This window comes from Lissotriton vulgaris, chromosome 1_1 (genome assembly GCF_964263255.1).
Source record: "Lissotriton vulgaris chromosome 1_1, aLisVul1.2, whole genome shotgun sequence".
Taxonomy (NCBI): domain Eukaryota; kingdom Metazoa; phylum Chordata; class Amphibia; order Caudata; family Salamandridae; genus Lissotriton; species Lissotriton vulgaris.
Window position 1 is genome coordinate 1961321008 of NC_141685.1, and position 22987 is coordinate 1961343994.

The 22987-nt window shown below is 46.5% G+C and overlaps 1 protein-coding gene across 2 annotated transcripts in view; it reads left to right on the plus strand.

Annotated features, from left to right (window-relative positions):
• The window catches only part of TMEM243 (transmembrane protein 243), a 237280-nt gene that overhangs the window by 171337 nt on the left and 42956 nt on the right, over nucleotides 1–22987 (plus strand). Inside the window, exons 4-5 of one of the 2 annotated variants that reach the window (XM_086919734.1) lie at nucleotides 3717–3741; nucleotides 8173–8261. In XM_086919734.1, coding sequence (XP_086775860.1) covers nucleotides 3717–3741; nucleotides 8173–8246 — 99 coding nt within the window. In that variant the 3' untranslated portion in view covers nucleotides 8247–8261. Of the gene's footprint in view, nucleotides 1–3716; nucleotides 3742–8172; nucleotides 8262–12104; nucleotides 12210–22987 lie in introns of those variants that run through there. The other variant, XM_086919729.1, reaches the window with a different exon arrangement.

The following is a 22987-nucleotide window of genomic DNA, read 5'->3' on the forward strand; positions in this document are numbered from 1 at the left end:
TGCCACAGTTCTGCCCCAATGGAAGCAGGCCCAACTCCTCGCTCTGCTTAAAAAACCTTCTCTTGACCCGGCCAACCCTACCAATTACCGCCCTATCTCCTTACTTCCAGTGTTTGCCAAGGTATGTGAAAAGGCGGTCTTTAGGCAGCTGTCCAATTTTGTTTGAGAACTCAGGATCATTACATCCTGCTCAGTTAGGGTTCAGAGCTTCCTATAGCACGGAAACTGCGCTTGTGGAAATAGCAGAAGTCATCAGAGAATGCTTGGACGAGGGTGGGAGAGCGGCTCTGATTATATTAGACCTATCTGCCGCCTTCGACACAGTGCCTCATCCACTGCTGTTAGCGTGCCTTGCTAACATTGGTGTCAGTGGCCCTGCATGGGACTGGATTAAGTCATTTTTGGCCGACAGATCACAGCAAGTGTGGCTACCTCCTTTTTCATCAAACCCACAAAAGGTGACCACCGGAGTTCCTCAGAGCTCTACCCTGAGTCCTCTCCTTTTTAATGTGTATGTCACCCCTTTGGTCTATTTGGCAGAGGAGCTGGGAGCAAAAAGCATTGCATATGCAGATGCCACCCAGCTCCTCTTCACTTAGAAGGACTTAGACAGTTTTTAGCTTTCGTTGAGGAAGTATCTGTCAACCGTCTTCAAATGGCTCGCAGCCACCCAGTTAAAGTGCAATGAAGACCAGTCCGAAATCCTCTTATTCGGATCTTTTCCCCCCACAGTTCAGGGAAGCACTTTGGCCGCCAGAGTATCCATTACCCAGCACCTCAGGACAGGCAGTGAAGAACCTGGGTGTCTGGTTCGAGGAAAACCTCAGGTTCTCCACTCAAGTTAAAAAACTAGCCTGCCAATTTTTTGGCACATTGAAGTCTCTCAAGAAGTTTCTTCCTTTATTACCCAGGCCTGCTAGGGAGATGGTCATGCGCGCTCTGATTCTCAGCTGCCTTTATAATAAAATAATAGGCACATTTATACAGCGCATGGTTACACTCTGCCAGTGTGTCCCCGCGCTGCGGTGCAACTGCAGAGATTACACGCCCTGAAACCTCACCTCTCTTAGCTATCCCGGGGGAAAAGATACGTTTTTAAATTGTTCCTAAAAATATTCTCCTGTCCTCCATCCGGAGACACAGGGGAAGCCTGTTCCAGTGCTGGGCAGCCAGCAGGCTGAAGGAGCGTCCGCCCATCCTTGCTCTCTTGATAGCTGGAACACTCACACCAGACCCGTCCCACCTGATCTCAAATGGCGTGTTGAGGCATAGGGGTGAGTAGCTCAGACAGATAGGAGGGAGCCGTCCCCTGCAAAATACGATGACATACACACAGTGACTTAAACAGGACTCTGTCCCTTATCGGCAGCCAGTGGAGCACCGCCGGTGCTGCCTTCGCAGAGGCCCTCCTCGGACGCATAAGAACCAAGCACGCTGCTGCGTTCTGCACCCCCTGGAGTCTGAGCATGCACTTCGACGTTGCGCCCAGGTAAAGAATATTGCCATAATCCAGGCGCGATGTCACCAGGGCATGGACCATGGTCTTCCTGGCTGCAGTAGGCAGCATGCCCAGGGTTTTGTGAAGGACCCTCAGGACTCCAAAACAGGCGCCTGCCACCCGCCTCGTATGGTACTCAAAGGAGAGCCTTGTGTCGAACCACACCCCCAGGTTCTTTGCCTGATCGCAGGGTACAGGGGTAATCCCCAGACTATGGGGCCACCAAGCCGATGACCATACTGACTGGGCTCTCCCCACCACCAGCACCTCAGTCTTATTGCCATTCAACTTCAGGCAGTTGTTAGCCATTCATGAGGCCAGTTCTTTAAGACATGCCACAAAATTGAAGGCTGCCGAGTCCTGTGCCTCAGTAAGGGAGACCACCAGCTGCGTGTCATCGGGATAGGAGACAACCATGATCCCAAACCCATCCGCAATCTCCGCTAGAGGAGCCACGTAGAGATTGAACAGGGTCTGGCTCAGGGTCGATCCCTGCGGTACCCCTTGTCTTAATTTGCTGACTTTCGAATAATGCGAGCCCTGACTCACCTGAAAGCTGTGTCTAGACAGAAAAGACTTCATCCATCTCTAGGCACTGCCAGAAACACCTCCTTTCATCAAATACTGCACCAGAGTGTGGTGGGCAACAGTGTCAAAGGCTGCACTTAAATCCAACAGGATCAAGGCTGCCGTCTGACCCTCATCCACATATTGCCTGATGTTTTCAGTGGCAAAGAGCAAGGCAGATTCCGACGAGTAACAGGCTCGGAATCCGGACTGAGTGGGATGCAGGAGATTGAATTTTCCAATATGCGTCGTCAGCTGCAGATTTACCACATTCTCCTCAACCTTGGCGAAGTACGGTAAAAGAGAGATGGGGCGAAGATTATGCAGTTGATCTGGGCCAATATGAGGTTTCTTGGGCAGCTGTAGGACCACAGCATCCTGGTAATGATTTAATACTAATACAGATTTTAATTAGCTGTTCTGGGGGGCATGGTAACTCTTCAACCAACAATCTCCCCCAGTTTCTTTCAGTATTTTTTCGCGCCGAGACACTCATGAGTAGCCATTTGCGTTATAAATGTTTATAACATAACAGGGCGAGAAAAGAGTACAACACGAGATCGACATAGAGAGAAAATAGCAATCAGTGGGAGAGGAATGAGAACGTGGGGTTAAGCAAAGGGAAGAAGCTATTAAAGGAAGGTGCAGTCAGAAGGAAAGGGGGAATTCAGAGACAGCCAAAATGACAACAGGAAACATGCATTTGAAAAAAAGCATGTGTGGTGTTGTGTTTAATTAGTAACCAGATCCTCGACGAGGAATTTAGCTGCCACCCTGCGTGCCGCTTCTCACTCCCGAGAGCAAAACGCAGAGGGAGTGACCATTAAAAAAGAGGTGGGACATGCACCCGCCTTTAGCCATTTGCGTGATTTCATTATTGAAAGACACACACCAAAGCCAATCCTATGTGTAGGAGGATTCAGACCCACACGGAGTAAACACAAGAAGCCTCGCAGAGCAGCGCATGCGTGCTGCTATGCTCGACCTAAAAATGAGAAACGCAAAGGACTTTGGTGCCTTCACACACTGTTAGAAAATAAGTCTGCGCATTAAAATAATTAAGACTATGTTCCCCTTCCAGGAGTTGCGCAATAAACTAAAGCAAACTAATTTCTGTTACCCAACAACCTACACACCATATCCTGTGCAGAGCAGTCTTGATGGAATTGATGCGTAACCACCATATTTGGGACATGTATTGATATTGCTTTGTCGAGCTGATCTTCCTCTTCCTCTGCCGTTATCTCTCCAGTTGTGCCCCAGCGACTTTTGTTTTGTGTTTAGGTAATTGGGCAGTATTTATTAATGGTTCTTATGTGTGTTCTCTGTCTTACCTTTTGTTCTTTGCTTGAATTTCCGTCCGCCCTTGCTGTATTTATCTTCAAGTGCCAATTTAAGCCATACATAACTGAACACATTTCTGACTGTGTGTCGTGCAAGAAGCCAATTGCGATAACTGCATGGTACTGATAATTTTTTGTGACCTCTTAGCTGGCTCTTTTTAAATTAAAATATCTTAGTCTGGATTTGTTTGTGGACTATATGTATGGCAGTGGCTGTTTTGTTTCTGGTGTAAGTTATTTCAGGTCCGTCATTAAAGCAGACACTTCTGGGTCAATGCCTTATATTAATAGGTTTCTTTTCTTTGCAGGTTGTTTCACTTCTGCCGATTCTAGGTAATGCTCCTATCCTCCTAACTATAGCTGGGTCTGTTGATGTGTTAAACGGTGGCAGCTTCGTGGTATTGAAAACATTTTCTGTTGGGATTCCGTGCTGTGGTTTTTGCGTTATCTTTACTTTGGCTACCATTTGTCTCTCTGCTTCGTGTTTATGCTTTCTGGCGAACTTCTGCTTAATCATTTCGCTGCCGGGTCAGAGATTCTGTTGCTGTGGTGTGGTACTTATTTTAAAGCATGGGCTTATTTTCGAGAGCGTGTATATATGCCCACGTGTTTTGCTTTTTCCCTTCTGTACTTTGCCACTGTGTATAGTATTTTTCTTTTTTCAGAATCCTTGTTTTTTCGCCCAATCATTGTCATTCCAGTTTATTGAATTCCAAACCGTATTCGTCTTCGTGTAGGATTAATCCATTTGTTACGGCCTATCCTCTAATTACTATTATGTGTGTCTGATCATTATCCTAACCACTTTTTCTTGTGACTTGAAACTGCCGGTGGGGTGGTTGTGTAATATTGTGCACGAGGTAAATTAGAACATCACTGGGAAGTCAACACCACTCTTCAGCTGTTGCTGCTTGAAACAGGAGCTAAAAATGCTGCCTCACGAGGGCCGCTGTCATAATGGTTTTTATTAATCAATTAATAAAGTACTTAGTTTAGCAAAGCTCTTCCAGTGGGGGTCCAATACTTTTAATGAGAGAGTACCCGTACCTCACAATTACTCTGGGGCATTGAGTACCTACAAATTCTTGAATAACCACTGCTGCCAAGTGGCACCAAAACATACAATACCATCAGTCATCCTCATCATTAATCTTTTTTCGGTTTAGCCACACCATCAAAGCACACAACTATCAATTATTGAAATATTTAATGAAAAATAAATGTTTCATGCCTCATAAAACTTGCTAAGTGTTGCTAAAATATGTTCAGTGAGATGAAGCACAAATAGATCATAGATCTTTTCCTGCAATTTACTATCCTCAAGGACCCTAGGTCAAGTTACTCTCCTATGGTTGGTTGTTAGGAGGGGTTCTTGAACTGTAGAGTAGCATCCGGGCATATCTCTTATGAGAGGGGCGCCCCTCATAGCTAAGATCAAAGGGTTATGATCGCTGTCAGACCGGTGGGGAACCACCATAATCATTCACTAATGACCAGATACTAACATCCACTAGGATGTAATCAATGACACGGAGAAAAGTCTCTCTTGAAAGCTGGCTGCCTATCAGAATCAGAACGGGTCCTACCTTTACATGCCCTTAAACTCCTCTTGACCGACAGGGAGGAAAGCTGGCAAGCTGCATTAACAAAATGTCAGCAATGAGCTTTGTGGGTCAGGCTAGGAATTCTCCAGAGCTAGTCTTCCTCTTCGGTAAGGGTATTGATTAGAAAGAAGGGTTCACACGTGGCATTAAGATTCCCTGCTACTATGATTTTAGTCCGGAGCTGGTAGGTACCAATCGTACCGTCAAGAAGGATCAAAACTGGGAATCAGTGCCTGAAGGGACAGACCTAGCATAAACATTTAAAACGGTCAGAGTCAATCTTGAGTAGAAAATAAGCTGAATCCCCATTAGATGCCATGATTCAATCGACCGCTGTTAGTGAGTACAAGCTATATCATTTGTTTACGAAGATAGCTAAACCTCCAATAGCTCTACCTGATTTCTTTGGGGCCAATGCTTCCACCCTATATGTGGTGTAGCAATCTATAAATACCCTTTCCATGGCCTATGTGTCTTGAAAAATCCAATCACCTTTTCTTCCAATGAAAGCAGACCACCCAGGATCAGAGAGTTTTGGATAAATCCGAGCCAAATACCAGGAAATAATGGACAAATCAGTTATTGCTTCAGGAACAGTCGCAAATGGACTTAGTGAGCTCACTATTCTAGACCTGTGAGTAACATCGCTGAAAAAATTGAATTTGTTAGACACTAACTCTTGGTTAGTTGTGGGAGGATTAGCAACATAAATTAGGCCGGGTGTTTTATTCGGGTCAGACCAAGGAGCTGAGCAAGCGCTACTTCAAGTGTTCCCTTGAGAAGAAGCTACTTCGGGTGGTAGAGTAATAGACTCTTAGATAATAGAATTCTCATCAAGTGAAACACTGCTTATAACTGAGCACGAAGAATATAGTAAAGGATTAATAGGTGTCTCAAGGCAGTCTACATCTGTGATCAGGGCTGACATATCCTTCCTATGCCGAATGCCAGGAAAAGTGGGTTGTGTGAAATTCACTAACTAAAATGCAGCTCTATAGAAAGTCAGTATATTTCGAAAAGTAAAAGGGGTATTTGAAGGTTCTATCCACACCCTATCTGTAGATGCATTTTTTTATACAGTACAAAGTGATGTATTGTGACCAAAACGCCGGAAGTTTGAGTAGTAACTTTAATTTACCAGGGCCACCACGAGTGGTGAATAGGAGTATTTACAGTTTCCCCTTACTGCTATTAGTGTAGTTAATGCAATGGTGGAATCAATGCACCAGACTCCCCGAAATCTTAGTTCGTGTAAATACCCTTCAATGGGCAAATTAGTGTTCATAACTCTGCTTCTAATTTGTGCTTTTGAGTGGCAACAAATTATGTGGATTAAGGTACTATTTTATTTGTCTAGTGCTCCATGTATCTGTTTTTCCAGTACTTCATTTACTCCATTGGAAGTCTCGCTGCAGTGTAGATCAGCTAAGGCCGCTTCTTTCTTTTCCAAGAACATCAAAATATGGACTTTGACAGCTTCTGTGTAATTTACTGTGGTGCAGCCCCACTTAAATATGTTAGCTTGAATTTCATATACAAACAAGCATTTACAATGCAATGGTTTTGCCTTTGTTAAAGTTAGAGGTATTAGCATTGCTCTTGACATTATTTTTATTTATGTATTTTTAACATAAATAAATGGCATTGCCATTTACAATGCCACTAGCTTTATCTCTCGCAAATGACACACACAAACACACACAGAGCCCCCCACACACACAGCCACACCCACACAGCCCCCCACACACACAGCCACACAAAGCTTCCCACACACACACAGCTACACAGAGCCCTCCACACACACACACAAACACACCCACACAGCACAAGCAGGCAACGGGGGCACACGGAGGCACAAGCAGGCAACAGGGGCACACGGAGGCACAAGCAGGCAACAGGGGCACGAAAACAGAGGCACAAGCAGGCAACAGGGGCACACGGAGGCACAAGCAGGCAACAGGGGCACACGGAGGCACAAGCAGGCAACAGGGGCACACGGAGGCACAAGCAGGCAACAGGGGCACACAGAGGCACAAGCAGGCAACAGGGGCACGAAAACGGATGCACAAGCAGGCAACAGGGTCTCGAAAATTTAGGCACAAGCAGGCAACAGGGGCTTGAAACTAAGGCGCAAGCAGGCAACAGGGGCACGAAAACTGAGGCACAAGCAGGCAACAGGGGCACACGGAGGCACAAGCAGGCAACAGGGGCACACGGAGGCACAAGCAGGCCACAGGGTCATGAAAACAAGCACAAGCAGGCAAAAGGGTCACCAGCATGAATTGTAATTTAGACGGGGCTGAAGTGGAGAACGGTCAGTAGGGAAGTAGTGCGTCTGGTGCAGTGGTACCAAGCCGAAAGGTGAGAGGGGCTGTCTGCACCCCCGTTTGGACAGTTTCCACTACCTAACAGGGATTGGTGGGAGGGGGGCGTACTTCTTGCTTGCTTTAGGGCTGTTACTTCGGGGAGGCAGTGCACGCTCCTGCCTGCTGCCGCCGGGACATGACAACGGGCTGGGAGAGGGCAGGTTGGGAGAGGGCAGGCTGGAAGTGGACAGGCTGGAAGTGGACAGGCTGGGAGAGGACAGGCTGGGAGAGGACAGGCTGGGAGAGGACAGGCTGGGAGAGGACAGGCTGGGAGAGGACAGGCTGGGAGAGGACAGGCTGGGAGAGGACAGGCTGGGAGAGGACAGGCTGGGAAAGGGCAGGCTGGAAGTGGACAGGCTGGGAGAGGACAGGCTGGGAAAGGGCAGGGAGGGGACAGGCTAGGAGAAGGCAGGCTGGCAGAGAACAGGCTGGGAGAGAACAGGCTGGGAGAGAACAGGCTGGGAGAGGATAGGCTGGGAGAGGATAGGCTGGGAGAGGGCAGGCTGGGAGAGGGCAGGCTGGGAGAGGGCAGGCTGGGAGAGGGCAGGCTGGGAGAGGGCAGGCTGGGAGAGGGCAGGCTGGGAGAGGGCAGGCTGGGAGAGGGCAGGCTGAGAGAGTACAGGCTGCGAGAGGGCCTGCATGGTGAGTATCTTTGTTAGTATTTTAGCCGGAAAGTAAAGTCGTTTTAATACTGTCCTTGGCTTCCCTCGTACCTATCGTTGGGCTTGTTGTGGTAGAACTAGCGCATGTTTGGGCGTCTTTCCAATGTGAATCGTGCTTGTCTTGGATTTCAGGCCTGGCTACTCTGCCCGCCTTCCGTCAGTGGGCGGGCTCCAGCGACGGGAATGCAGAGATACTGAGTGACTGACTATTCTGTGTAGAAACCTGCGGCCCGGGCCCAGCCTGCCCGTCCGTACAAGTGCCAGCGCCCAGGCCTGAGGCCAGCCTGAAGACACCGGCGTCTCCCTTGAATGGGACTAGTGCTGGTGAGTAAGTACTCATCGCAAGGCAGGGTACGGCTGACTGGTGTTCGACTTAGCCACGCAGCTGGCTTTGTGGCGGCTGACTTCTCCTACTCCCCTCAAGCTCCCCGCTTTCCAATGGGCTAAGGCACCGGCTCAGATTTAACGCGTGCCGCCGCTCGAGGTGCTTCAGTGTTGGGTGGGTGCAGATGTAGGCCTCGGAGGTCTTTGCATTGTCGTCTTCGCGAGGCAGGGTACGGCTGACTGGTGTCCGACTTAGCCACGCAGCTGCTTTTGTGGTGCGTGACTTCTCCTGCTCCCCAAAATCATTAGAACGGCCGACCTGCACAGCTCTCCCTTAGGTCAGCTTGCTGGCACAGAAGTAGTGTGAGGGCAGTTTATTTCTAGAACACATCCGACTCTCGGCAGTCATCTGAAACTCTGTGCACATACACCTTACCTGAGGGGCAGGTCAGAGGAGAGGCCTTCTGTGTCCCAGAGTGTAAAATGTATGGGATCAACAAAACCCGGAGAGGAGCACTTGCAGTTTCCGGCAGTCTATCCTGTGCTGCTGCCGTGCACCGTGTACCTACGGAGCAGAGAGCTGCTGCTGGCGTTTTGTGGAGGTAGGTGAGGGCACCTGATCTATTTCCTGACCATGCTGGGCAGCAGGGTGGCTTTCCTAACATCGGCTGTTCACCCGGTCGATGCCACCGGGTGTTGCCGCGTGGACCATGCAAGTCTAGGGGCCAGGGCAACTTGCTGGTGCTGCGGGTGTGGAGTAAGCCATGCTCCAAAGATGCGATTGGTCGGCTGGGCAAGTGCATCCTCCAGACATGTGGCTGGGATTCCTTTCTTGGTAAGGCTTACTGACAGGGTGTGTGTGTGCAACGCTTTAATGTTCTCTGATGTGCGCTGCTTGGATGACGTCAGAGCCATTGCTGGGCTCTCCCTACCGGCAGGGCTTCCCTCGTGGCTGGAGCAGCTGGCAGTGGGCAAGGGTCTTCCTCGCACCTGAGCAGGTTGGGGGCATGGGCCTTTTGCTCGGTTCTGCTGCGTCTTCAGGCCCACCCACGTTGGCAGCGTTGCTCGGGGCCTCCCTCTGACCTAGTTAACGCTGTTCCTTCCTGAGGGTACTTCCAGGGCTTATGGGGTGATTCCTTGTGTGGGCGTTGTTCACACGGTCAGCGGGCTCGGTCCTTCGCTCCCTGGGGCGACGAGCAGTCGTGCAGGGTAGCGAGTGTCTCAGGGTAGCGAGTGTAGGTATGGGCAGCCTGCTCATTCAGTCCGGGAGGTGGCGTACGCTGGCGTGGGGGGGCAGCTAGGCAGGGTCGCTCACGGAGAGCGGGAGGGAGGTGCGGGGGCGGGAACGGACACACGGAGAGGGGGATGGGGGGTGCGGGGGCGGGAACGGACACACGGGTAGCGGGAGGGAGCCTCCCCTAGCCCCAGCACGGAGGGTAAACAAACAAAGCACTCACCTGGACTTCGTTCCGGGGCCGAGGTGGGACTTGCTCTTTCCCCGGGGCTCCTCCTTCGCTCGGGAGCCTGGGGACAGATGACGCAGGCTGCTTCCTGCTCTCCACTCCTCCCGATGACACAGCGGAGGCTCGGCCGGCTGGGCCAATCACAGCGCGGCCCTGGCTGTAGACGGACTGCTGCTTCCTTCGGCAGGAAGGCAGGTGTCGGCTCAATGCCGGACCAGATTCGGGGGCGTTGACGAGAACAGGCTTTCGGCTGACGTAGCCAAAAGAGAAAAATTCTCGGGAACGCCCCCAAATCTGGTCCGGGATTGACGGACAGAGCCCTCTCCCAATGGCTAGCCTCCATTTATGGAGCTAGCCAATGGGAGGAGGGGGCGGATACCCGACCCCACAGAGAAAACAAAAGGTTTTCCTAGCGCATGCGTACTTCGTACGCATTTGCTAGGCAAAACCTAAAAATGAGGAATGCAAATGCTGAATTAATTTTCGACAATACATTGAGGTAGAATTCCTTTCTATTTCGTTTAGGCAGACTGTGCTCTACAAAAAGGGACCAACTAAATGCAAATACTCTTAAGCCTCCCACAAATGTATGGTTCAACTTAAATGATCAATCCTCTCGGCACTAGAATCCAAGCAAACACTCTGCATTTTTCATCCTCATTAGTCTTCATTCATGGATATTTATTTAAGAGTTGTGTAATGTGCTACAAATCGCCATTTGATTAATGCCGGGTGCTGAGAATGGCATTAGGGGAAACTGGTACGAAAGGGTCAAGAGAAGTTAGTGTCCAATTGGATTGTTTGGAGCCCTTTTCCAGTGTTCTTCAGTTGGAGCTCCCGAAGTATAATTCAGGTTTAAGGCAAAACTAAATAGTTAATTTCTTAAACGTCTTAACCCGAAGAGTGCTTTCTGTGTTTCATCCTGTACGGATAATGTTGGATGATCAGTTGGGCAGACATTGAATGGATGTTCCGGGCTGGTGTGCAATGAGATGCGAATTTCGGTATATATTCCCAGTTGCTACTAAGTATGCTTTGTCGATGGTACAGAGGACCTTGATTTTTATTCCCTTTGTGCAGAAGGAGCCAACTGAGTGCTTCTATGGTAGGTCTTATGCGATTGCTCTAGCATACCAATTAGACACATTCTGATTGCCTGGTTTTGTAGCCCTGCAATGAGGTCTTTGATGCACAGAGTTTAGATGATTTTCGGAGCACAGAAAGGTTGATTGCTTTGACTGCCACATTTAGTTAATGTTCACACAAAAGTGGAGAGTCAAAGTATTTATGGGCTCCTTTCCTTCAGAGGTTGAAGCTTGGAATTAAAGACCTGCAGGGTCAGTCAGGTGTAGAGAATTGGATTAGGCTGCTTCCAAGTATGAGACCTCCGTTTTGGATCCTTTCATGCTTTAAACACACCCTTTCATTCAGAAGAGAACCCAGTTCTGGCATGCAGTGATACTGGTGATGTTTTCTGGCTGTTTTCTTAACTGGAAGCCGATTTGCTTGTCATAGGTATACATTTTAACAGGTATTTGGTATTCTCAAGCAGTGGAGCCAACGGTCATGCATAGATATTGAACAGAAGGCTGTAAGGAATTATACTTGGGGTATGTTATAGGGTGCAATGCGTACGTATGGCTTGGTAGACTGAAACCTGACTGAATAGTTTAGAAGAACTGGATACACACAAGAGAGCAGGACTGGTTATGCCCACCAATTTTTTCCAATAGTTTAGTATGATATCTGTATCATAAGCTGAGGGGCTTGCCACCTCAGATCTTTGAATGGTGAACTATAGTTCCTCCCTTACGTTGCCTAGAGAAAATGATTTGTCCCTCAAACAAATTAATCCAAAATGATGGCCATGTAGAAGGTGATGGCATTCCAAATATTATTGAAAGTTTTTTCATCTCCTTTTTCATGATAGAGGAGTGAATACAAGATCTGGTGAATACTTTTAACTACAGATTCCTCACTTTTAGAATATCCCTAGGTGTCAGACTTGATCCAGAGTATTCTTCAGCAGTGTTTCCATAACGTCTGGAAGTGACGGAGTGGAACCGTAAGGAAGTGCCCCTATGCATGCTGATATCAGTTTATTTCTTTCCATGCCCATCATCTTAATTTTTTCCCACCCTTTTTAGATATGGTCCCCTTCTATCAAATCGATAATGTTCACGAAGACTAAAAATTAACTGGGGTATTATTTAAAGTTGTTTAGAATGTAGTAAATTCCAAACTTAACATTTGTTCTGTTTTGATTTTTTCAAACAGGTAACTTTTATTAGTGCTTTCGTCTTTCCACATTTATCTCCAAAACCGGTGAATGTTTTTTTTGCTGTCTGCATCCTGTTGAGTTCTCTGTCTGCTCTTATACTTGTAAGTATTTTCAGTTGACCTAAGAGGTTGATCTGTTGGGTTTTAGTTTTGTGGAGACTCTGAGAGAACCTTTGACTAACCTTTGAAGAAATATATTCTGTTAATTTGTTTCTTAAAATGGGTTCTATTATCTCTTTAAATATTTGCGAAAAACACACCACAAAAAGTGCAGAATCAAACCTAAATTAATTTTAATTACAACATATTTGTTAAGTAACACACATATTGGCGCTTACAACAGTGTGCTGTGTAGTAAATCATGTAATAAATCATCATATATTAACAATTTGTTGATAATTTGTTGAAAAAATTGATGAATAGGTCATGGTTGTTTTTTCTACTTTTCTTAAACTCTGTAGGCGGTAGTCAAAAACGATGGACCCAAACCAAAGAATTGCCAATATACTTCCATGTTAAATCCATAAACTACCTTAGCCAGCCCCTGGGAAAGCTCATATGCTGAGACTAATTTTGTACTGAGTAAATTTTGAATGGAAAATGCGTACTAAGTTTGCTAATTGAATCCGTTAATTAGAGCTTTACGTTCTGCCCAGGAAGCAGTTAAAATGGTATTACCATTTAATAGGACAGATATTGAAGTGGCCATCTGGTGAATTAAGTCACAGTAGGTTTCAAAACCCAAGCAGACCTCATCAAATGAAGGAGCATTCTGTAATGTGCTTTGTTTGTGATTGTTAACGATACAGGATTGGGTAAAGAACAGTTTTTTCCCCCTCTACACTGAATGTGAATGGTCACTAAGCATGCTTGGTCCTTCCTCTTTCTTTGGCTCAAATTCCCAGTAACATACTATGTTGATCTCCAAAGAACTCTTAGCACTCAACATATCATGATAACTGTAAACATATATTTTAAACTGCTGACAATTAATGTATTCCTTCAAAAGGCTGAGGGCCTATATTAAGAGAAAGCCCCCCACTAAAATAAATTGTGTAGCAGCAGTACAACATTATTGCAGCGGGCCAAATAGTCCTCACCTCCATGTTCTTAATAGAATTTAAATTTTCCGTCTTGCTAGCTAAACGTTTTTTTTACATTTTGTGTCGGGACTAGAGGCGAGGATTATACGGTTTTAAAGCTTACTTCTTATAATGCCAAATCCTCAACTGGTATACTTTTAAGGTGGAATTAGAGGACCAGCCGTCAGACTTGTCCTCCAGTCAACATCCCAACAATAAAGGCCTTACATGCCATAGCCCCTCGGACGGAATTTGCGCCAAACTCCTCTGTAATGATAGCAGCCTCCTGCATTACCCATCTTGCGGACCATTCCAAAGTTGGCAAAGACACTGGTGAAAATGTTTTCCTGAGAAACATTAGCAGCTGCTTTACTCCCATAAGTCTTAAGTCCCTGGTCGTATCCTCCTATGACATGAGCCGACTCAGTGTAGTGGTTCAATGAGGTGCATTATAGGACATGAGTACAGGCAATACACCTCTTCAGCCCTGAACGATTAATAAATGTTAGCTAAAACAGAGATTGCTTAGTACATGTGTAATCACTTTACACATTTATATTACATAACTAAAGTCTGGTTCTTAGACTTTAACCATGAAGCTCCTCTTTTCGCCCATTCTTTCTTGAAGTGAGCACAAGTCTTCACAACCTCCTTGCTTTTTTTCCCCAAGCAATGGAATCTAGACATTGTGGTGATAGCTTACAGTAGAAACCGGGAAAGGAACTACGATTCCCAGGTACTCCCCGCTTCTATTTCCGGTTCGGGGGCAAAAGTTAAAAAACGCCCTGAGCTCGAGTACTCCCGCCAGACTTCCCTCATCTCCTCCATGGTATGCAACAAGTAAGGTGAGCGTTTCGGTGTAACACTGACACAGGTGCATATTTGTGAAATTGCATGTTGGTCTAAGCGCGTTGGTCCTCTAGCTCATGATGGGGAAAGTTTTTTGACTTCCTATACTGTTTATGCACGGACCTAATAAATAATAATAATGATAATAGGGAAGCTTATAAAGCGCCTGGTTACGCGCCCCGGCGTGTCCCCACGCTATGGTGAGATGGCTACAACAGGATCCAAAAAGTAGGGGAGACGGACCAGCTACCGGACAAATAAGTACGTTTTGAGTTTAGACCGGAACCTGGTCTCCGAGGGCTCAAGACGCAGTTCAGGCGGTAATTTGTTCCATTTAAACGCTGCCAGGTACCTAAACGATCTTCCCCCCCATGCGGGCTTTTTTTACCTTGGGAATTTTCACCAGTCCCGAGCCCGCAGATCTTAAGGCACGGGACGGTTGATAGCGCGCTCTTAAGCTCTGCAGCGGTTGTGGCGCCCTGCAATTCAAAATGTGATGGCAGGTACAGAGTGCCTTGTATTCCACTCTGCTTCTCGCCGGGAGCCAGTGGAGAGTCTGAAGTGCCATTTTTGAAGATGCTCTCTTAGGTAGCCTCAGGATCAGGCGTGCCGCAGCATTCTGCAATACCTGAAGGCGACCAATGTTCTTCTCAGGTGCCCCCAGATACAGCAGATTCCCATAATCCAATCTCGCGGTCACCAATGCATGCACCAGTGTCTTGCGTGCTTCAGTATCTAACCGCTGTTGTAAGCGCGTTTGCGCTATTATTATTATTATTATTGTACTAGACGCCACATACATCCGAGACACAGGTGGTAGTGTTCGATATCCGTGCATCACAATTTTTATGATTTGTATAATTCTTCTGTGCGTCCCGTTTTTTCAAATAAGTGCGAATAGCAACGGCCACTTTAAGCACAACTTGGCTGATAGCACTTAGGAAGCACAGCTACCCTTGTGAGTCAGTTTTGGTCAGTATATGGTCTTTAATTAATGGGATGGTTTATACAAGGAGGTGCTCTAGAGGCTTTGAATTGGTACTATATAGCTTTATTAGTCTGGCACATTAATGGGCCACAAGACTTGGCCATATAATGATTTTACATGTTCATGTGGTCCGCTTCTGAATGTTTCATTAAGGGGTTAAATTAACAAGGGAACAAGTTAAGTCCTATGCATTTTACCTGGGTTTGAGGTATGAGTAGTGAGTGGCACTTGATAAATTAGAGGGGCTGAGAGGTCCTGATTCTGAGGCACCAATATCAACCTTTATTACATTTTTCTTATTGTGTGTTTTCTATAGTGCTACCAGGCCCGCCAAAGATACTGGTGCTACAAGGACAGCTGACTGTATGGCTGATCAGCTGACTGTATGGCCTAATTATATAATTTTGATTATTATTGAATTTTGAACATACAATACATAGCAGAGTTACTTATATCTTTGGTCCTGATGAATACCTTGAACTTTACAGTCATGGATGGTGGAAACATGTTGACCACAAGATTGGGTAATATCCATATCCCTATTCCACTATGTTTTTACTTTTATATATTAAGGCATTTGAATAAAGTTTGTCTGCCACCCATTAGCTAGTTTTATCCACTTTTCTTTAGCACTCTGCCCCTATAGGTAGTAGGACTACACATGCTATAAAACATCCCTGCTCCTTTCCTAAGGGAAAGTCATAGCCCACACTGGGAACCTTCTGGTCCCAGTATGAGGAGGGGACCCTACTATGAAGCATGTCACCCTATGGGGAGTGAGGGTTCTCTTCTGAATACAATCAGTGCTCCCCACCACTTACACATGTTTCTGTTTCTACCCCGTACATAGTGTGAGTTTGAGGTTTAAGCTGCAGCAGTACGTGTGAACTTGGGTATTTATGCTCCTCTTAGACCCCCATTGTGTGAGATTTATTATAGGTATGAGTTCCCCCAGAAAATGTGTAAGAATCCACCAGCTACTGTTGGAGTTAGTCCTTGCTCTTGTGAAGGCCACCCCTGCCAGTATAGACTACTGCTTGATAGGTCTGTTGCCCAAAACATCCATAAATTTGTTACAGAAAACAAGGTATAGAAGCATTGTTAGGTTTTCTGAAAATTCCTTCCTGGAAAGATACATGTTTGTCATTACCTTTTAAGTCATAAGTACTTTAGTTACGTCCCAGAACTGAAAATACCTGGATTCAAGAGGAAATGGCACTCAAATTCCCTTAGCCTATACACCAGGGGATGTTAAACGACCGCAGAACCCTTTTATTGGTTAGTCTCTTCCAATATAGCAGACTAGAAAATATTCATTCCCTGGTATGCCAACTCTTCTTCCTCCAACTCGCCAGAAAATGTACCACCTCAGTTAGAAGTGCCCCCAGGAGATCCACGTCCTTCCCAGGCCCCGACAAATCCATCTTTACAGGCTGGTTGATTTCTCTTGCGGGTTCTGTGGATCCAAGGTCATGTTCAGCTCGAAATTCTTTGGACTTGTTAGTGTATCCTGAAACCCTAAACAAGATCCGTATTGAGGACCATTCCTCTACCTGCAGATGTCCAAGGTGTCGCAAAATTTGAAGAAAGTTTTAGCAAAGCTGGAAACCAAGCTTCTCTTCCATTGGATCCTCATCAATAGTCATAAGCATTAGAACATTCCCGCCCATGCGCGGGGACCTGGGACTCCCAATCCGACGACTGGGAATGATTCAGGCATGTGGAGAACCACAGATTAAAGGTAAGTAACTATTGTTCTTCTCCAGTATTGGGGTGTCTTTCATAGATTCACATGAGGGCGGACATGGTGGACTTCTCCAGTATTGGGGTGTCTTTCATAGATTCACATGAGGGCGGACATGGTGGTGTCTAGGTTGATGAAAGAGGAGTCTGTCGGCCTGATTTTGCACCAGCTGCAAGCGGCGAAGCTGGTAAGCCGGAATGCTAACATAGAGTGAGTTGGCGTAGTCGATACGGGAGATGACCAGGGCCAGAAGAGCCAGGGTTAGAGCCTCTGTAGTTGAAAAGTGAGAGATCTTGCGAATTCTGCGGGATGGAAAAAGCAGGAGGATACCACGGCACTGATCTGAGACTTCATGGAGAGATCTTTACAGATATTGACCCCCAGGCTTTTGGCCGATTCAGCCGGGCCATACTTCTTGTAGAATGAGCCTTGGCTTTCCTCTCTCGTTGCGAATAAATCCAGTGCTGATTTGCCCCAAGTTTGGAATACTCTGTTCACTTGGTCCTGCTCTAGTTGCCACTTGTGGCAGTTCGATTGTGACCTGCTTAACGTGTCCGCCAGGGTATTGTGGAGACCTCTGACTTGCTCGGCTCTCAGGGTTATGGTGTGGAGTGTGGCCCATTCCCACAATTCTTGAGCCTCTTGCGACAGAGTTGCAGATCTTGTTCCTCCTTGCTTGTTTACGTAAAACATGCTGGTGGTATTGTCGGTGCTGACTGGCACTGAGGAACCCGCAATCCTTGGAAGGAATGCTTGTAGGGACAGAAAGATTGCACGTAACTCCAGACTGTTGATATGCACAAGATACTGCTTCTTGTGCACTTGAGACCATTTTCTCTGAATCTGTAAATCTTTTAGATGACCTCCCCATCCCTCCATGGAGGCATCTGTCGTTAAAACAAAGTCTGGAAGGGTCTGAATGAATGTGAGACCTTGTGCTAAGTTCTTTATCTGCGACCACCAATGCAGAGTGTTTCTCATTCGTGGTGTGATCCTGAGGGTATAGTCGAACAAACCCACAGCTTTTTGCCACTGAAGGTGCAGCTCCTCTTGAAGCGGTCTCATTCTGATTCTTGTCAAGGGGAGGAGATTTATTGCAGAAGAGCACATCCCCAGGAGCGAAGCAAAATTCCGGAAAGAAACTGACCTTTTTCTTGAAATTAGAGTTGCCAGCTTTTGAAGTTGTACTTGTTGTTTGAGAGATAAGAATGCTTTGCACTGGTCCAGTAGCGCACCAAGAAATGGAAGGACTTGCATCGAGCAAAACTGTGATTTGCTCTCGTTGATAGTCCGCCCCAGAGAAGCGAATAGATGTAGTTGTGGCAACCTTGACTGCGTGTTCCGAAGGAACTTTGATCAGCCAATTGTCTAAATACAGGTATACTTGGATTCCCTGAGATCTTAAAGCTGCTTGCACAGGTGCCAAGCACTTCGTGAAGATTCTTGGAGCAGATTTTAGTCCAAACGGGAGCACTTTGAACTGATAGTGGGCGCCAGTCATGGTGAAGCAGAGATATTTGCGATGTTTGGATTGGATTGGTATGTGGAAGTAAGCGTCCTCAATATCCAGAGAAGCCATAAAGTCTCCCTCTTTTAGACAAACTAGAATCTCTGAAAGCGGGACCATCCGGAAACTTTCAGCCTTATTCATGAAGGGGCCGTTTTGCGAGCCCCTAATAGCGAATTATAGCGATTCGCTATTAAGGACTCGCAAAACGGTAATCATGTAGGAATCGCATAATAAAATGCGGTTCCTACTGATTCCTTATTTGCGATTAGCAAATTGCTAATCGCAAATAAGGAATAACTCGCCATTCATTCCTATGGGCCAAAAGGCCCATAGGAATGAATGGGGAGTATTCCTTATTTGCGATTAGCAATTAGCTAATCGCAAATAAGATTGCGATTTGAAGGGTGCCAGGGGTGTCCACAGGACACCCTGTAGCACCCCTCAAATGAAATTTCACACAGGTGTTGCACACACACATGTCCAAAGGACATGGGTGTGTGTAACATGCAACTCCGAAAAATGCATTTAAATGCATTTTTCTGAGTTATCGCAATTTACCGCGAGGTCTGACCTCGCGGTAAATTGCGGGAAGAAATTGCGAATTCGCAAATTTAAATTGGATGTTGAATTGCATTTAAGGAATCTCTAATAGAGATTCCTTAAATGTAATTCCTCGCACATTTGCGACATCGCAATTAGCGATTTTTGCATTTGGGATGCTGAATCCCAAATGCAAAAATCGCACTCGCAAAGGGCCGGATTCTCAGAATCCGGCCCTTTGCGAGCCGATTTAGCCTTCATGAATAAGGCTGAAAGTTTTTTGAGTAATTTGTTTAGTTTGCGAAGGTCTAGAATCGGTCGCCATTCCCCAGACTTATTTTTGATCAGGAAGAAACGAGAATAGAAATGTGTTTGTTTCCGATATGATGGAGCTTTCTCTAACGCATTCTTTAGGAGCATCGTCAAGGCTTCTTTGAATAATAAGTGAGGGGGAGGGGGTGCCTTGGGCGGAGTAGTAGTTGGCTTCTTGATAAATTCCAGGGTGTGACAGTTGGTTAATAGGTCCAGAACCCATCGAGCTGAAGTAATTTCTTGCCACTTGTCTACAAATGCTGAGATTTTCGCGCCCACTGAAATGGGAGTTAATGTGGTTGGCGCCCTGCGGAGATCACTGTTTCCTGTTGGTGTCTCGACCTTGATTCTGTGATCGTTTTCGACCACCCTGACGAGGGAAATCAGCTGTGTTGGATTGCCGGTAAGATGACTGGCTGTAAGTCTGTCTATATCTGGTTGGTACTGCCTTTTTTGTTGGTTTTGGTATCCTCCTCTTGATGAAAAACCACGTCCTTTTGCGCCTCTGAAAGATCCTCGCTTGTATTGAAGTGTGCCTAATGATCTAGGGGTATCCGTGTCAGTTTTTATCGCTAAGAGGGCTTCATCAATGTGTTTACCAAACAACGATTCGCCGTCATAGGCCATGTCTAAATTCTTTGTTTGAACTTCAGGCCTGAAAGTGGTGGCTTTAAGCCAACCTTGACGTCTGAGCACTGCAGCACCTGCAAGCTGGCGAAAGTTAATATTCACAATGTTCAGTGCGCAGTCTATGGTCTCAGATGCAGCACATTCTCCCTCCAGCAAAATTTTCCTTGCTTCCTATCTCCGGTCTTCAGGAATTAGTTCAATTAGCCCGGCCATATCCGACCACATTTGACGGTCATAACGACTGATTATTGCTAGGGAATTAGCCGCTCTAATGGAAGCTGCTGCCATGGTAGAATTTGTTTTGCCTAGAAGGTGAAGGCGACGCCCTTCGGTGTAGTGATGGGTGTGTCCGGGTTTTTAGATCTCTGTTGGGCAGCTTGAGAAATGACCGAATCTGGTCAAGGATGGCCAATCAGACAAGATGGGCTGTTAGTAGGGGCATGATATTTCTTTTATATACGGGGAAGCGCCGCTGGAATAGATGCAGGCGTCTTCATTATTTTAACTCTTTCGTTCCAGATATAGTCAATGATAGGAACCGCTCTAGTGATCTTCCTGGACTCTTCCTTAAAATCATGCAGGAAGCATTCTGTCTGTTCGACCGAGACAGGCAATTGGAATCTGGCTGCCTTTCGCTGCATTAAATTGTAAAGACCCACATATCCTCTGGGGGCGAATCAGATGGTAGAGGAAGTTGTGGAGAAGGCATTGGTGTAATGTATTTGTCCGAAGGATCTGTAGTATGGGAATCTGGTAGTTTGTCCTCCTCTTCAGAGGAAGTAGTGTCTTCTCCCTGAGGGGGGCCTGGAGACTGAGGCGCTGTAGCAGGAACCTCATGTTGAGGTAAAGGATCAGGAACCACCGCTGTTAGGGGTGGATTTTCCGGAACAGCTTGTTGTGGGGGCAACCTCTGGTGGTAATCCACCAGCATGGCTTGCAGATCCTGTATGAGAGTAGGAGGTAGGTGGCTCATCTCACTCTGGTGAGACTCTCTACGATAAACTCTATGGTGTGGAACCATAGGTTCCTCCTGATAATATTGTTCCTGTTAATCTTCCTCGTCATCTTGACACTTCATGTGGAGCTCTGTTTCTCATCCTCATAATCATCATCCTGCACCTACGTTTCTAGGAGATGCGAAAGAGTAAGTGGGGAAATCCTGCTATTATCCTGTCTCTGAAAGGTCTTGAGATTGAAAACCCCAGATGTAATATGCGTTAAATGTGTAGGACCTACTGTTGTAGCTGATGTAGTAGATGGAACAGGTAAACTCACCGTCATCGGAGTCTTCGTCGACGGTAATGCCGGCGCCGTAGACGGCGGGACGGTCCTTGATGGCGTAGTCGACGGTGACATCGTAGACAGGGCAGAAGACAACTTAGACTTCGTCGATGAGAATATCTTTCTCGACGATAAGATCTTCGCCGACGATGGAGGCTTCGTAAACGGTACCGTCATTGACGGTGACTTAGTCGATGAGTTCTTCGTGAACGATTCCTCAACGACTGGCTTCTTGGAAAGGATATTAACTCTTGTAGACAGAATAGGTGAAGAGCAGAAGTCACAGAAATCGTCGACGAAGAAGTCAAATTAACAGATTTTATAAGGCTTTTACTCAGTTTTTGAAGTCGCCTTCTTACACTCCTTGAGAGCAGAGGACGGAGGTGACAGCGTTCACCCAGAGGAAATGATAGAAGACCTCTGTGAAGGGTCAGAAATAGAATGGGAAGATTTATGGTGTCTTCTTCGCTCACTCGAAGAGCTGTCATGGGATCTAGCTCTCTTGCTAGAAGTTGAGGCTCTGTCATCCTCCTCAGCTGAAGAGGATTTGAGCCACAAAAGCACTCTTGCCTCCCTATCTCTAATAGTCTTAGTAGGGAAGGTACGGCAGATCTTGCAATCCTTTGCCTCATGCTTAGGATAGAAGCCATAAATGCAGTCGTTATGTTGGTCATCAACATGGACCCTCTTTTTCTCAAAGGTCCTGCATGCCTTTAATAAAGCTTCTCTGTCAGACATCATGGAGTTGAAGTGAAGAAAACTGAGTGGCACTCAGGGAGACTCCCACACAACGTGCGATACCTCCCTTCCTCAGCACACCCAGCAAACAAGAGTGCCTTGACCTGGCGCCTAGTCTCACGTCTGACCCTCCTCTCCCTCTGTGCTGTTTATCCTTTGACTTATTACCCCGGAGTACCTCCTACCTAAAGTGCTAACATCAACAAAAAGTGCTTGTGCTTTAAGTGTCCATGCAGACCAAAAATAACCTGCTGTAATTGGTTTTATTGCCCAAACCCTAAAACCCGTTAACGTGGAAAAAGGCAGATCAATTATTGCACAGAAAAGTGCTTACAAGGGGTAAAACATGCATGTAAAAATCCTGGTCTTCCGAAAAAACTTCTAAAAAAAAAAAAACACGGAAGTACCAGCTAATTCTAAGATATCCATTACCTATACAAGAATTTTTTTTAACAAACAACTTTTTCCTAATACATCCTAATAGATAGCGCTTACCGCCATTAAATACCCCCTATAGATGGCAGACAAAGTGCATTCTCCCCCCACCACACTGCATGCTTTACAAGGACACAATCCCACATCAAACTCTGGAGTCGTACTTGATTTTCTGCAGTGTGCTTGTTTATTAAAAATTAAGTTCACAGGTCAATTACCTCATTGACCCACCAATCTCTTTATTTATTCGTATATATTCCAACACAGTATTTAAGAGTAAACTTGCACTTATATACAATATATACATTCACCGCCCATTCCCAATGGGCCTTTTATTTGACTTCAGGGTTGCGCCAGCAGGCCACAATCCAGATCACCTGCTCCCTTAACGTTAACCCCCTTCTGGTCAACAGAGCCGCAGGTGAGGAAAGCGCCCACTTGGGCAACCAGAGGCCTCCGGGGTAGGGCTGAAAAGCCAAGGCCACCAGCAGGTCGGCCCCAACTCTCCCGCCAGCCCAGAGTCCATACTGATTTAGCAAACCTGTTCAGAGTTAACTGTCTCTAGACAAGAAGTTCCCGTGGTATTCTTGTCCGGAACCCCGCCACAGGACGAGGAGCTTACTGGCGGACTCGACCTCCCCCCCCTGCGCTCAAGAGCTTCGGAGACGGCCCCTAGGACTGTTTCTAGGAATATCTCCATACCCGCCTCCGACAGGTGGACTCCGTCCTCCGCGTATAGCTCCGGCCTGTCTGCCTGTATTAATTTGTGAC